The 16,037-nt window shown below is 37.1% G+C and overlaps 1 protein-coding gene across 1 annotated transcript; it reads left to right on the forward strand.

The window, feature by feature from the left end:
* Window positions 1-205: 205 nt before the first annotated feature.
* On the forward strand, window positions 206-15,476 carry TDO2 (tryptophan 2,3-dioxygenase). The gene is made up of 12 exons (XM_050946585.1): window positions 206-272; window positions 656-761; window positions 4,644-4,734; window positions 5,796-5,866; window positions 8,431-8,558; window positions 10,311-10,497; window positions 10,798-10,905; window positions 12,012-12,123; window positions 12,448-12,505; window positions 12,898-12,977; window positions 13,689-13,779; window positions 15,323-15,476. Exons 1-12 carry the CDS (start codon window positions 238-240, stop codon window positions 15,474-15,476), a joined length of 1,221 nt encoding a protein of 406 aa, XP_050802542.1. The 5' UTR covers window positions 206-237.
* Window positions 15,477-16,037: the final 561 nt, after the last annotated feature.

A 16,037-nucleotide genomic window follows, 5' to 3' on the forward strand; every position in this document is an offset into this window, starting at 1 on the left:
CTTGTTTTGGGTGACTCAACTAACTGAACAGCCAATAAAACAAATACTTACTGAGGTTTGTGTCTGGGTAGCTTCTGTAATTATTACTGAATGATGGGGATTGGCAGATGGAGTAGTAGGGGATTGGCCAGTACACTAAGATCAGGTTACATAAAAGGCAACTGCAGCAGGTTTGTGAATGTTGGTAGAATATATCCCTGGGGAACATTGCTCAGCGAGTTACTGGATTCTGGAGCCATGAGTGGGTGCCCGTTTTGGGGGAACAAATATCAGTGAGTATATTTCTCTATTTACTGAATAATGTCAGTTAACATGATAGATACAATGTGAACATTAAGTGTAAAATTCAAAAGGAGGATATTTATCAACTACCAAGGTTTAAATAACTATATAGACAATACTAATGAAGGGAGCTGGACTAAGAACTCTTTTGAGCATTAGCTATTGGGATATACTAGATATGAAAGGACCTAGATACTATAGTGTTATGTGTGTTATAAAGATTGAAGCTAGATATATGCTGTTTATTTTGCTTATCACATATGTTCATGAAACTGAGTGACCAAAGCAGATCAGTGCTTGAATTTTAGGCACAATTATTTCTCTGACATTTTTAGCTCTGTTATTTTCTTTAGTAATTTTCTTCTATTCCTAGATTTAATTTTAATAAACTGTCTTTGGAGGATGAGGAAGAAAACAAGTCACAAGAAGGGCTGAATAAAGCCAGCAAAGGTGGACTTATCTATGGCGACTATCTACATGTAAGTGTGAAGATTAGATTATGTTACTGCCCTGATGCCTGTTACAATTTGAGATGTTGACGAATGGCATTTTCCTTTCCCTCCCTCTGCCAGCGAAGGCCAACAATCAAGGCAAGTCCTTCTGATCCCTGTTCCACTCCCAGCTTTCAGGATGTATCCACAGGCAACTATATCTCTTGTCATTTGAGTTAAACAAGCTCCCACCGCAGATTCCATGACAGCTCACATACCTGTTAATGTCAATGGGATGCTTGATTATTTTTTAACTTGTTGAGGAAACAAATTGGATTTTGTTGTTTAGACAGGAATTATTTTTAGTCCTGCAGCTAAATTGTGAATGGGGAAGGGCTGAAGTAGAGAGTTACACTGAGATGCATATAACACATCACCTTGATAAATCACAGCAAAGCAGAAGATTCATTGTTTTGGCAGATGGTTAACCAGGGCAAACTCTCAGTATGCTCAGCAGGGGCTCTGCAGTTCTCATTAGCCATTGTGATTAAATCCCTGTGCTGTAATCTGAAAAAAAAATACATCTAAGTGTCTGTAAAATGTTGTAAATTTAGCTCATGGACCCAGTTCTTTCATCAGTTGCACTGATGTAAGCCGAAATAAGTTTAGTTACTCTAGACTTAAACAGAATTTGTCCTAATATTTGCATAATTACTTAATTACATTTAAAAACAACCTTCATTAAAAGAACGATGTCAAGCACTCAGAATTTAGGAAATGCCAGTGATAAGATTCCCAGGCAACTTTGATTCAGCACGCTTGTGTGTCTGCATACAATACAGTCTTTAATCAGATGATCACCAGAGCATTTTTTCTACAGGACTTCTGCCTCACTGAAAGTGAATTTCATTCACATATGATTTATAGACTACATTAGCTATTTTCCTTTCCCATCCCTTCCTTATCTTCTTTAAGAAAAAGCAAATGAAAAAGCTGTTCAAATGGCTTTCTGAACTATACTGCCTGAAAGAATGCACAAGTATCTGACAGTCAATAGATGGCTAGATTTTGCCATTTTTCTTCATGTTACAGATTAACAGATTTTAAAACCACAAGCAACCTTTGTGATCATCTAATCTGACCTCCTGCATAACACAAACAATTTCCCTGAATTAATTCCTGTTTCAAGTTCAATAGCAGTGGTTGAACTAGAGCATATCTTTTAGAAAAACAGCCTATCTTAATTTTAAAACTTCTAGTGATGGAGAAAACATCACAACCCTTGGTAATTTGTTCCAGTGATTTAATTGTCCTCACTGTTGAAAAATTGTGCTTTATTTCTCATATGAATTTGTTGAGCTTTAGCTTTCAGACATTGGATCTTATTATAGTTTTGTCTGCAGGACTGAAGAGCCCTCTACCAAATTTCTGTTCCTTATGTAGATATTTAGAGTGTGACCAAATCACCCCTTAACATTCTCTTCGATAAACTAAATAAACTGAGCATCTAGACTTCCAGTATCTCATAATTAGGGCCCTACCAAATTCATGGTCCATTTTGGTCAATTTCACAAGCATAGGATTTAAAAAATAATAAATTTCATGATTTCAGATATTTAAATCTGAAATTTCATGGTGTTGTAATTGTAGGGGTGTCGACTCAAAAAGCAGTTGGGGGGGTCGCAAGGTTATTGTGTATGTGTGGGGGGGCTTTGCAGTACTGCTACCCTTACTTCTGTGCTGCTGCTGGCAGTGATGCTCTGCCTTCAGAGCTGGGCAGCTGGAGAGCGGCAGCTGCTGGCCAGGTGCCACCCTTGCTTATGCACTGCTGCTGGCAGAACACTGTCTTAAGAGCTGGGTGTCTGGCTAACAGGCATTGCTCTCTGGCCACCTAGCTCTGAAGACAGTGCAGAAATAAGGGTGGCAATACCAGGGGCGGCTCCAGGCACCAGCGCAGCAAGTGTGTGCTTGGGGTGGCAAGCCGCAGGGGTGACCTGCTGGTCACCATGACGGCAGCAGTCAGGCTGCCTTTGGCGGCATGCCTGCGGGAGGTCCGCCGGTCCCACGGCTTCGGCGGCAATTCGACGGCAGGTACGCCAAAGGTGCAGGACCAGTGGACCTCCCGCAGGCACACCGCCGAATCTGTGTTACCAGCGGACCTCCTGCAGGCATACTGCTGAAAGCCACCTGACTGCCGTGCTTGGGGTGGCAAAATACATAGAGCCATCCCTGGGCAACACTGTGAACAACCCCCTATCATACCTTGAGTCCCAGATTTGGACCTTAGCGTCCAAAATATGGGGGTTAGCATGAAAACCTCCAAGCTTAGTTACCAGCTTGGACCTGGTACTTGCTGCCACCACCCAAAAAATTAGAGTGTTTTGGGGCACTCTGGTCCCCCTGAAAAACCTTCCCTGGGGACCCCAAGACCCAAATCCCTTGAGTCTCACAACAAAGGGAAATAATCCTTTTTCCCTTCCCCCCTCCAGGTGCTCCTGGAGAGATACACAGACACAAGCTCTGTGAATCCAAATAGAGTGACTCCCCCTCTCCGTTCCCAGTCCTGGAAACAAAAGCACTTTCCTCTTCACCCAGAGGGAATGCAAAATCAGGCTAGCAAATCCAAGACATACAGATCTCCCCCTGATTTCTTCCTCCCACCAATTCCCTGGTGAGTACAGACTCAATTTCCCTGAAATTTCCCAGTAAAGAAAACTTCAACAGGTCTTAAAAAGAAAGCTTTATATAAAAAAGAAAGAAAAATACATACAAATGGTATCTCTGTATTAAGGTGACAAATACAGGGTTAATTGCTTAAAAGAAATATGAATAAACAGCCTTATTCAAAAAAGAATACAAATCAAAGCACTCCAGCACTTATATTCATGCAAATACCAAAGAAAAGAAACCATATAACTTACTATCTGATCTCTTTGTCCTTACACTTAGAAACAGAAGATTAGAAAGCAGAAACTACTTCTCCAAAGCTCAGAGAAAGCAGGCAGACAGAAAACAAAGACCTCAGACACAAAATTCCCTCCACCCAAAGTTGAAAAAATCCGGTTTCCTGATTGGTCCTCTGGTCAGGTGCTTCAGGTGAAAGAGACATTAACCCTTAGCTATCTGTTTATGACACCTCCCCCTTAAATAACCTTGTGATCCCCCCTTCAACTGCCTTTTGGGTCAGGACCCCCAATTTGAGAAACACTGGTCTCCCCCATGAAATCTGTATAGTATAAGGCAGGGGTAGGCAACCTATGGTGCACGTGCCGAAGGCGGCATGCAAGCTGATTTTCAGTGATACTCACACTGCCTGGGTCCTGGCCACCAGCCGGGGGGCCTCTGCATTTTAATTTAATTTTAAATGAAGCTTCTTCTACATTTTAAAAACCTTATTTACTTTATATGCAACAATAGTTTAATTATATATTTTAGACTTACAGAAAGGGACCTTCTAAAAACGTTAAAATATATTACTGGCACATGAAACCTTAAATTAGAGTGAATAAATGAAGGCTCGGCACACCACTTTTGAAAGGTTGCCAACCCCTGGTATAAGGTAAAAGCACATAAAAGAACAGATTTCAGGGAGGAGACCAGATTTCACAGTCCATGATGGTTTTTATGACCATGGATTTGGTAGGGCCCTTCTCATAAGGTATGTTTTCCAAATAGTACTTTACTCCAAATAGCCCTATGGAAGGTGGGAGAATCATATTTCTTTCATCTACTTCCAGATATAAACAACAGAAAAAAATCAACGGATTGGCTTACTATTAAAATGAAGAATAAATAAAGACCTGTTAGTTTTTTTTGTTTGTTTGTTTAGTGTTTTTTTTTTGTAATATTCACATAAGTTCCCATCAGGATCATTTTGTCCAAAACCAACAGTGGAGTTTGAGATTATTACAAAAATTCTTTCTTTTAAAGCTGGACAAAATATTGAATGCTCAGGAGCTGCAGAGTGAAAAAAAGGGAAACAAGATCCATGATGAGCATCTTTTCATTGTGACCCATCAAGGTAAGCTGCGGGACAGAAAAAGGTTATTGTTTGATGCAATCACACCATTTGTTTGTTTGGAGCTAAAACATGCAGTACAGAAATTGTTTTGAGTTACATGAATACCAGCTTTCTCTCCCATTCCCATGACAACACAGTATTTGTGTTGTGTGAGTCCATAATCCATATTTGAAGAGTTTTAGTAGAGAATGAGAATACCCTTCAACATTATTAATTATAAACAGAAAAATCAGGGGCAGCTTCAGGCACCAGTGCAGCAAGTGTGTGCCTCGGGCAGCAAGCTGCGGGGAGCAGCGTGCTGATCGCTGTGAGGGTGGCTTTCAGGCTGCCTTTGGGCGCATGCCTGCGGGAGGTCCGCCGGTCCCGTGGTATCGGCAGTAATTCAGTGGTGGGTACACCGAAGGCGCGGGACCGGTGGACCTCCCGCAGGCATTCCACTGAAAGCCGCCTGACTGCCGTGCTTGGGGCAGCAAAATACATAGAGCCACCCCTGATAAGAATGGAGATGGCTTAGTGACCTAAGTCTCAGGTTTAGAACACCTAGACTTCTCTGAACTAGTTGTGGTGGAGCAGATTCAGCCCTCTAAAATAGTAGATTGAGTACTATGCTGTTTACTGTATTTGGGTCTCTTTTAGATGACATCCTAAAACTGAGGTTCCATCTTATCTGTTTGGACATTACACATCCCATGGTGCTTTGTGTAAGAGAACTGGTTTGTCTTGGTAGCCTGGCCAGGTATTCCCCTCTGCCCAACTGTTGTTAATATATGCCACCCTAAAGTTCTAAAAGTGAATATACTGTAATTAGTTCTGTTAACAGTCTCAGGTGCTAAATTATTCAATGCAACAATGGTCTGAAGAAGGGAAAGATTCTTTAAACAGCAGGCACATTTGTAAATCAGTATTTCTTACACCTCAATCACATGGAAATAGAACATTAATTTTAAATTAAGGTTTAACAATAAATTTGGAAATTAACCTCCTAATCTACTTGCCTAACTTCTTTCTACATACCAGCAATGCCAATGAAATTAACACTAGCAATGCCTTTCTTATTGTAGCTTATGAACTTTGGTTTAAGCAGATTCTGTGGGAACTGGACTCAGTTCGGGTGATCTTTCAGAATGGTCGTGTAAGTTATGTGCAAATATTTATCGTATGAAAACCCAAGCCTCTTTCTGAAAGTTTGATTTTTACCAAATCAACACATACCCCCAAAATGAGATTTAAGGCTGAAATTCAGGTCTTTAGTGACACCACTTTGCCATTATGATAGTCCACATATTTTGATCTGTAAAATCATGCACTGTTCTGAGGACTATATCCTCTAAAGTAACTGACCACACAGATCACTCTTCAGGAGCAATTGCTTTGGCCAAACTTCTCAAAAGCTCTGATGATGGCTGTCTGTGTGGTTTGCAAATACTAACCCAGAATTATTTTACTGCCAAAAAAGGATGGCTAGGAGAAAATTATATATAATATACTAGAGAATTTTTCCCTGTTTTATAGACAAGCAATTTTATACACTGATGTTTAAAAAAATATTAAATATTTTGCATAAGTGGACCAGAAAATTCAGAGGTAAGGGACACTTTCAACATACAAATAATAATTTTAAATAACTTATATTTTCAAAAAATCACTGTCTTATAGGCTATCTGCCTATATTTTTTAAAAAATATAAATTATTTAAAATTATTATTTGTATGTTGAAAGTGTCCCTTACCTTTGAATTTTCTGGTCCAATTATGCAAAATATTTAATGTGTTTTTTTTTATCCATCAGTGTATAAATTGCTGGTAAATAAAGTAGTAAAAAATTCTCTAGTATTTGGATGTGATTTGATGAAGCTGGTGAGGAATTATCAAATCAACAGCAGATGCTTACATGATGAAACCTGAAAAAAAAAAGGTGAATATTTTGAAGATTTATTAACACTGCCCCAAAGTGAAATTCTTAATACACTTGTGAATTGTAATGACAAAGTCTTGAGTTTCCTGCGATGTGTTGTCAATCAGAGATGGCTGGCTGTATGTGATTTTAATAATAAACTGATAGTTGTAAATGAAAATCCAGCACTTGTGGATATTATAAAGATACGTAGCATTGTTTGGAAGTAGACCTGGTAGTAAAATGTGGAAAAAATGATGCAAAAAGTTTCATGAAAAATTAATTCCCTTTTTTTCCCTGAAATTTAGTATGTTGATTATTTTTGTTGAAATCTGAAATTCAGCAAAATTCCAACCATCTCTAAAATGGGATATGTTTCTCCTTGAAAGTAATATTTTTACTGAAATGTAATTTAAAATGTTGAAAAATTGAAATTCAGAAACCAGTGGGAGGATTATGAAAAAGATTAAAATGTAGCATTTTCATCCATCCTTTGATATTTCTTGGTTGTGCTCATTGACTGCCTTAGCAATCTCAAGTGGAATCCTGAAGGCAATGGACGTGTTGACACAGAGTTGGCTTGGGAACTGCAGTTCCTTCCCCACTCACTTTTCCTGCTTCTTCCTTTATTCCCTCCTTCTGCTTGCTAGCAAGCATCTTCTCAGCTGTGCCACACCACTTTCTTAGCCACATTATCTCTCCTGCTTCCTCTGGCCTGCTTCTCCACTGTCTCTAATTGAATTACACTGGATGACTTTGGCCTAGAATTTCAACTCTTTCAGTTTTCAGAGTGGTAGCCATGTTAGTCTGTAAGAGCAAAAACAACGAGGAGTCATTGTGGCACCTTATAGATTAACACATTTATTTGAGCATAAGTTTCGTGGGCTAAAACCCACTTTATCGGATGCATGGAGTGGAAAATACAGTAGGAAGATATATATAGCAGTACGTGAAAAGATAGGAGTTGTCTTACACAGTGCGGGAGTTGAGACAAATCAATTAAAGTGGGCTAGTATCAACAGGATGAAAAATCACTTTTGTTGTGGTAATCAGAGTGGCTCATTTCAGACAGTTAACAAGAAGGTGTGAGAACAGTAGAGGCAAATTAGCATGGGGAGATTAGTTTTTTTTTTTAGTTCTTGTAGTGACACATCCACTCCCAATCTTTATTCAGGCCTAATTTGATGGTGTCCAGTTTGCAAATTAATTCCATTTCTGCAATTTCTCATTGGAGACTGTTTTTGAAGTGTATTTTTTTTGAACACTTGCCACTTTTAAGTCTGTTATTGAGTGTCCAGGAAGGTTGAAGTGTTCTCCTACTGGTTTTTGAATGTATAATTCTTGATGTCTGATCTGTGTACTGTTATATATATCTTCCCTACTGTATTTTCCACTCCATGCATCTGATGAAGTGGGTTTTAGCCCATGAAAGCTTATGCCCAAGTAAATTTGTTAGTCTATAAGGTGCCACAACTCTTTCAGTAACTTTTTGAGTTTAAAAACATGGGAAAAATAACTCCTTTATAACTGACCCAGTTAGAATGAGTAAGCAGCCAGAGCAAAAAGCCCTCATAGTTGATCTTTTAAGTATATTTAAAGCCTAAAAAATATTATTTTAATTATATGCATGAGTCTACATTAAATACAAAACTTTGCTATTGATTTTTACATGGAATACACTGAGATACTGCAGTGATGGGTAAATAACGCCCTAAAAAAGATTGATGAGTAGAACACACAGGTATAAATGGCATATTGGCTCATCATTCTCAATCTGGTCATAAATATTTCTTTTCTAATAAGGTGAGAGACGAGAGAAATATGCTCAAGGTCGTTGCTCGAATGCACAGAATTTCAATGATCCTTAAATTACTTGTGGAGCAATTTTCAATTCTAGAAACTATGACTGCATTGGACTTCTTTGATTTCAGGTAAATATTATTTATTGATTAACATCAATGTTTATGTAAAGGTCCTCACTAGAGCGAACAGTGTGGTTTGAATCCAGGACTTTCAGAACTGAAAGCGTGAGCCTCTACCACTCAGCTGAAGAACTAAATCAGTTAGGTCAGCACAATAAGTGTGTATTTGAAAGAGAAGCAGCTGTACTAATAAAAGATAAAGGTCAATAATGGTCTCTAACTTGATTGCAAGTCCAGTGTATTCTGAGGTTTTTAAACAGATGTTTGTCTTAATTATTTGTTTGTGACTTTGCTAGCTGAGATCACCACTACAAAACTATAATAACAGTATGTAAATAACCAAAATGTCCTGTCATTCGGTAATGCCAAGTTAAGACTTAGCAATTTCTTTACACTATTCACAGCCACATGTTCTCTGCAACATTTTATGTCAATTCATAAACTTGTGTGGGTGAGAGAAACCCACGCTCCACATCTAGAGCATGAGCTCGATGTTTTAACCCATTGCTTCTGGGGCTTCACACATCTAAATTTCATAAGGTTTGCAGTGGTCCTTGATCACTGAAATATAATGTTCCCCAAGCCTGTGGGAAGCAGCATGTTGCTGTCAGGTTTTTGCCACCAACCCTCCATCTCTCTTCACTTCCCCGTTTCCCCACCAGGAATTTCTCCTCTCCATCTACCGATAGAAGCAGACAGTATTGCCTGGAACCTTGTATACCTCTTTCTGGCTGCTGGCCTGGCTTCTGAGATCCATCTGCCTGTCTCATTTCCAGGAAAGAACTCCTAATTCTTTCACGCCCAAGTTCCACTATTGCTCCATGCACTGCCATTCCTAACTTTCCTGTGGTTTCCACTTGGGTCACCTGTGGTCATGTCATCCAGCTCCCATCCCCTCATGGATCCTTTTGGCAACCCATATATTTGCCTTCTAATTCTCCCTAATTCTCTTCATAATACCCCAGAAAACATCACTCATGGTCCTTAAAGGTTGCCATAATCCTTTTTCCCCATTTTTAAATTAAAAAAAAAAAACAGGGAGAGAGAGAGAGAAAATAAGTGGATTAACCATCTATTTTGAGAGATTCTTAATTGAAATTTTCAGAAATGTATTATTGTATAATAGGCAATTATACAACCAAGTCAACGACTTTCAATTCCATTATTATAACCACAATATCCCTTATTTTTGAACCACTAAATTTGCCAGGGAATGGGAATCATGGCGATCCTTATTAATTAGTTCTTCCAACTTGCCAACATGGTTTAATTTTACATCAGTCCCACATAACAAAAACTAGCCATGATGACACCGACACTTTATCCTTTTGTCCAGAAAAAAACCCTGACAAAAAATTGTTCTGATCTATGGAATAATTTAAATACCAATAAACATATCATAGTTTATTTTAATTTTAATGATTCAAGACACCTTTCTTAATACCTGTTTGGCTATATATGTTTAGAAATAAATTAATATTCATATTAAATTTCCTTCTGAACATGTTTTTTTTTTAAATATTGATTTCAATATATAATTTGCTGTTATTTACTTAAAAATAAAGAAATCAGATTTTCATTGTGATATCTGGGTTGCAACAAAGGAAATGTCAATGTTGTGGTTTTTCAGAGCATTTGTTTGATATGCTTTTAATGTTGGAAATGTCTATATATATATATTTAGTTATGGATAGGAAAACCACAATATACCCTTATTTTTGAAATAATATGTCATTACTCTATCTTTTTCCATACCCAAAGAGATTACTTAAGCCCAGCATCAGGTTTTCAGAGCCTGCAGTTTCGCCTATTAGAGAATAAGATTGGTGTCCCACAGAGCCTGAGAGTCCCTTATAACAGAAGGCATTACCGTGACAACTTCAAGGGACATGAGAATGAACTGCTGCTTAAATCAGAGCAGGAGCCAACACTTCTGCAGTTAGTGGAGGTAAGTGTTTAAATGTAGACCTGCTCTATTTTAAATTCATATTCTTACCCAATTTTTGGAAGGAGAAATTGATTGAGAGAGAAATTCCCAGTTTCTCAAAGGTATTTAGGCATTTTATTGAAATCAAAGGGAGTGAGATCCCTAAACACTTTTTGGGCTGATGTGACTTGTCTAGATCTACAGAGGGAGTCAATGTTAGATGGGATTAGAATTGGGGAGTTTGTCTTCCAGCTGTAGGATCATTTAAGAGTAACTCATGATCTGTATCACCTATTTGCTTTATGTTATTTTATTTTTAAGGCATGGCTAGAAAGAACACCAGGACTAGAACCAGAAGGATTTAATTTCTGGGGAAAATTGGAAGTGAATGTTTTAAAAAGTCTAGAAAAGGAACTGGCAATGGTTCAGGTAAGTTATGTGTCCTTAAGTCTATCAATAAGCATAAGATATGTGATAAAAGAAGATCCTGCCATTTTAGTTTAACATTTTAACCCAATCACTGTTCCTTTCCCTTGGTTCATTCAGTCTTAAACAAACTTTGTTTTTAAGGAGCAACGGAACTATGCACTTGTTTCAGGCATATATGGACCAGTTTATAATTTGACTTCTAAAACGTGTGCTATTTGAGTGATTTTTTGTTTGCAAAAAACAAGGTTGAAATCCTGACTCCAGTGAAGTCAATAAGAGTTTTGCCATTGACTTCATTGGGGCCAGAATTTCACCCCAGGCACTTGAGTTTGAAGATCAAAGTGCAACTCTTATAAGAATAAGCCCATGGGAATCCCTATGGAAGGAAATGTTTGCATACGCCATTGTGAGATGGAACTGTGCTGTTTCACGTAGCTTTACTAAATGGTATATATGGGTTTGACAAGAAGGGATTTCCGCATACTGATATTGAACTTATTGAACTATATATGAATATTAGCAGGAGAAGAATGTTTTGCTTTTAAAAACAAATCATTTAGTTGCTCAGGAGGACAAAAAATATCCAGATGTGAGTGATTATGTATCTAACAAAATGCTCTCATGAATTTTGAGGATTGAATTTCTTTAGTTCAAATCACATTTTTAATGAAAAAATAATTCTATATTTAAAATCTGGGAAATTTTGACCAGCTCTAAGATTAATATCTTTCTAAATGCTGGGTTTCTTTTTCTTTCTTCATTCAAATGAAGAAACTATAAAATCAGACTTCTAAGAACTTAAGGACAGATTTTTTAAAAAAAGAATTAATTATGTAATTGTGTTCTCGTCTTGTGCATGCATTGATCTCAACTAGGTATGAAAACTAGCTAACTGATGTGGTGATTTAGGTACATTTGTGCATGCACTGGTTGTAATAATTGCGTTTTGCATAGGCAATGGTACATCTAACTTGTTTGAAAACATGGTCCTCACACAAAATGTGTAAATTCATAGTAGTATGATGCTGAAAATTGCAACTGTTAATAAATAATTCAAAAAGTGTAGGCCTCTTCTAAAAATAATTATTTTGTTTTCTATTTTAAAGGCCAAACAAGAGTCAGAGGAAAAAGAGGACCTACTGGCTGAACTTCAAAAACAAAAAGAGGTTCTTATTTCATTATTTGATGAAAAACGCCATGAACATCTTCTTAGTAAAGGTAGGTTTATGTTCACATCTGGAAAAAGGTAGTTTAATAACAGTAACTGGACACTTTGTGAAAAGAAGTTTAAAAATACAAGGAAGAAAGTTACCTTAGAAAGTTACTTGTGATTTGCTTTTTTTAAATCTTGAGTTTTATGATGATCTGGCAATTTTCCAGATAATGGTGGAATTCAGTATACAGCTACTTTTGAAGCAACTCTGATAGCTAAACACTATAATGTATACTTTTTTCCTTCCATATATTTTTGTATACTATAGTGGACTCTGGACATTTGTAGGAATATTAACACAAAAACTAATAAAATTTTTAATTTTGCAGGAGAAAGAAGACTCTCTTATAAAGCATTGAAAGGAGCTTTAATGATCTACTTCTACAGGTACAATAAGGCAATATTTCTGCAAGATTTAGTGGGAATGTTGACAAAAGGAAGAAGTCAAGGGTAGATGACATATTATACACCAAAAATTGTGGATGTACACAATTTGTGATTTGTTGAATAGCTATTCTAAATCATATACTGTACTTTAGCAGGGTCCTTAAATTCTCCTAAGGCCAAATTGCTATAAATATGGAACAAAATGCAACTCACATTTTAGGAGAATGAAAGAACCTATTAGAATACTGATTTTTGTATTGGTAGAAGAAATGTAGGGGGAAAAATTACCGAAGTCAGTGCTACGCACACTTGAAGTGGTACTTTGACAAACATAAGAAAATATCAGTAAGGTAATAACAACTTTCTTTGTGTCTTGTATTTCATTTTTCAAGAGAGGAGCCTCGCTTTCAGGTTCCCTTTCAGCTTATTACTTCTCTCATGGATATTGATATACTCATGACCAAATGGAGATGTAAGTTTGCCCTTCTTTATTGTAGTAGTATCTCTTTCAGGTACAAGACTGTTTTTCCCTTTATTACTATAATTGTGACCAAGGTGTGTTCAGTTAGAATTCAGAAGACCTCCTCCCATTCTTATTCTAAGGACAACTGCTTTTGCTTTGATCTGGAGGGCAAGTGTGACACCTCCTTATGTTGATGCATGTACATGGAAAAGCCATTGCTTTCCTTTTGAAACTAAACCTATCACCTCCATGATGTGCCTAAAATTGGGACAACATCTTTTTATCTAGGAGAACTACTGTATATTCCCCAGATTCTCCCCACACCTCATGACTCTTCTCTATCCAAACATGCTTTGCACTCTCTTACCCTCTGTCTATATAACAGGGTGAAACATGTTGCAATCTATGGGACGACAGTTAACAGTATTCCTTACTCAATATGCAGTATGCTGAAGAGTGATAAAGTCTCCCTGATGACCTAGTGGGTCACCCTCTCTATGACCTTTATCTCTGATGTCCCAGGAAAATGGTCATAAGCATTCCCCTGAACCTGAGAACCTCAAATGAAACTGATACAATACAACTTGCTATCTGGCCAGCTTTAACTGGCATTTCAGTGGTCAACATCATTACAACCAAACCTTTGTTTGTATCCTAAAGCAGCAATTTAATATAAAAATAAGTTATAAATGCCAAATTCTATTGATTTCTGTTGCTTAGACAACCATGTCTGCATGGTGCACAGAATGATTGGCAGCAAGGCTGGCACTGGAGGATCATCAGGCTATCAGTATTTGCGCTCAACAGTGAGGTAAGCATGAAGAAAAATTATTTAAACTTCACAATATTATTCTTTACCACTCCTTAATCTGCATACAGTATCTTACGTTAATATGAATAATACTTTTCTTTTAGTCATATCCAGGTAAAAAGTATTTTAGTGTTAGTGAAAGATTCCAGAAAAAAGAGCATAGCCTCAAACTTACTGACAATAAGCAATTAATATTACATAACCAGTGTCTACCGACACTTTGAACATTGGTGTCTTTATATAAATAGCTGTGTTTAAATGGTGACCTTTTATCTTAAAAGCTAAACTATTCTTTGAATTTAGGGACCGGGAACACTTGAACATATGCTGGTAAAAGCCATTAGCTTTACTGTTTATAGCTTTTCAGTTCCTTTTTGTGTTTTGTCAGTCAACTTGTGAGAAAGAAGGTTTTGTTTTGGTTTTTTCCCCCAAGTGACAGGAGGGGATAGTCACAGAAGTCAATGCAGATGTGAAGATTGGTTTATTACAATAATTGAGAGTAGGAGGAGTGTCTAATTAACCAGTTAGAGTTGTCATCCTTCAGAATTGTTGGTCTTTCCTGCTGTGCAAGGCACAGATGGTCATGGATCTTGGCTCCATGTTTCACTCCAATTCTCCAGTGCAGCACTTCAGATGGAAAAATAGCTTCCTGCCTGTTGCGTCCATCATAAGAGCAACTGAATAGGGCTGGAAGCTTCAGCCTCGCCTAGCTCTCTCTCATTCTGGAATATGCACAGTTTCAGTCATTTAATATTTTCTAATATTTAGTCAGTCAACCTTGAAGCTTACATTTGTATCTACACCTTGACGGCTGAATTTTGTGCCTGGAGAGCAAAATGCAAAAAACACTTTGGATTGTTTGAAGCATACATTAAAACATCTCTTCATCTAGCTGGAATCTTTTTGTTTTGTTTTGTTTATTTGATGGACAGTATTATGCAACTAGTAGTTTCAAACACTGTTGCTTTTGGCAACTGCTCTAATATTAATTTAGCTCACTCCCCTGAATTATGTTTGAGATAATTATCTGTAATTTTCATCAAACTGTCAAAGTAGAAATACACCAGGTTTGGGATTTTAGTACAAATGTAACTTGGGCTAGGGTTACAAAATGCTCTTAGGCTTTTCAATGAACCTAAATTTCAAGCCTAAATCAGCTAATGACTGTGAGTAGAAGCCATGAAAAAAACATGGTTTTGACCCAAAGGCAGTTTTGGGTGAGTCTCACTCAGTGGCTCATTTAAGAATGAAAAATCATAGAGATTGAAACCACATGAATCCAAATCAACTTTGTGTCCTTCAGCTCTAGTCTGAACTGCCACACTTGGTGGAAAGAATCTGAAATCATTACTAGTGGATGTTTTCAATTAGAAGATCATGGGGGTTGGCTTGTGCAGTATATCATTCAAACACATTGGGAGTCCCCAGGACCCTTTGTAATGTAATTTGATAGATCTGAACCAAGATTAGGCTTTGTAGAGGCCAATTATGGCATCTCTAGGCTACCATATTAAAGTTAATGCATCTGATTTTATTTTTTCAGTGACAGGTACAAGGTGTTCGTAGATTTGTTCAACCTCTCAACATTTTTGGTGCCGAGACACTGGATACCAAAGATGAACCCAACTATTCATAAATTCCTTTACACAGCAGAATATTGTGACAGCTCCTACTTTAGTAGCGATGATTCAGATTAAAGAACCTTCCATGGTGATCCATTTTTAAAGAACTTTGAACTGTTATATGAATTGGTTTTGACCTTTTGTGAGGTCCCTTAAATTTATTAATTGTTACAAAGCATGTATATATATTTATGCATGCCAAGCTGTAAGATTTAAAGCATGTGATGAAATTCTGGACACATTAAATAGTGTGGTTTAGAGATTATACGAACTACTAAATTTTCATATTGAGGTATTTTTAAAACATTACAGAAATAAGAAGGCACAGTTTGCTGAAGGAAACAGTATACAGAGATGTTAATGACACTTAGCAATACTGGATCAGCTGAATTTCTATGGTTAATGCTAGCGATTCATTTTGCTCAATATCTTTACAGAAATATTTCTGTTACCAAAAATCACATAGGATTTCTAAAATTTCTTTTAGTTGAAATAATTCAATTTACTTTTCTATATTTATACTTATTTTTGCATTTCTGACAGCTTGGACAATGAAAGTGCACTAATCAGTTTTTCTTTTGTTTAGTTCATTTCTCATCAATTTCAGGTTTTCATGAACTAGAAAATGCTTTAGGA

The sequence above is a fragment of the Gopherus flavomarginatus genome, chromosome 3 (genome assembly GCF_025201925.1).
Source record: "Gopherus flavomarginatus isolate rGopFla2 chromosome 3, rGopFla2.mat.asm, whole genome shotgun sequence".
NCBI lineage: Eukaryota > Metazoa > Chordata > Testudines > Testudinidae > Gopherus > Gopherus flavomarginatus.

What these genes read in the sequence shown, in the direction of transcription:
- TDO2 (XM_050946585.1), top strand. Translation starts at nt 238, where the DNA reads ATGAGTGGGTGCCCGTTTTGGGGGAACAAATATCA. An exon ending in TTAATGATCTACTTCTACAG is followed by an intron (nt 12,506 to 12,897) that starts GTACAATAAGGC and finishes TCATTTTTCAAG; the next exon opens with AGAGGAGCCTCGCTTTCAGG. An exon ending in TATTTGCGCTCAACAGTGAG is followed by an intron (nt 13,780 to 15,322) that starts GTAAGCATGAAG and finishes TTATTTTTTCAG; the next exon opens with TGACAGGTACAAGGTGTTCG.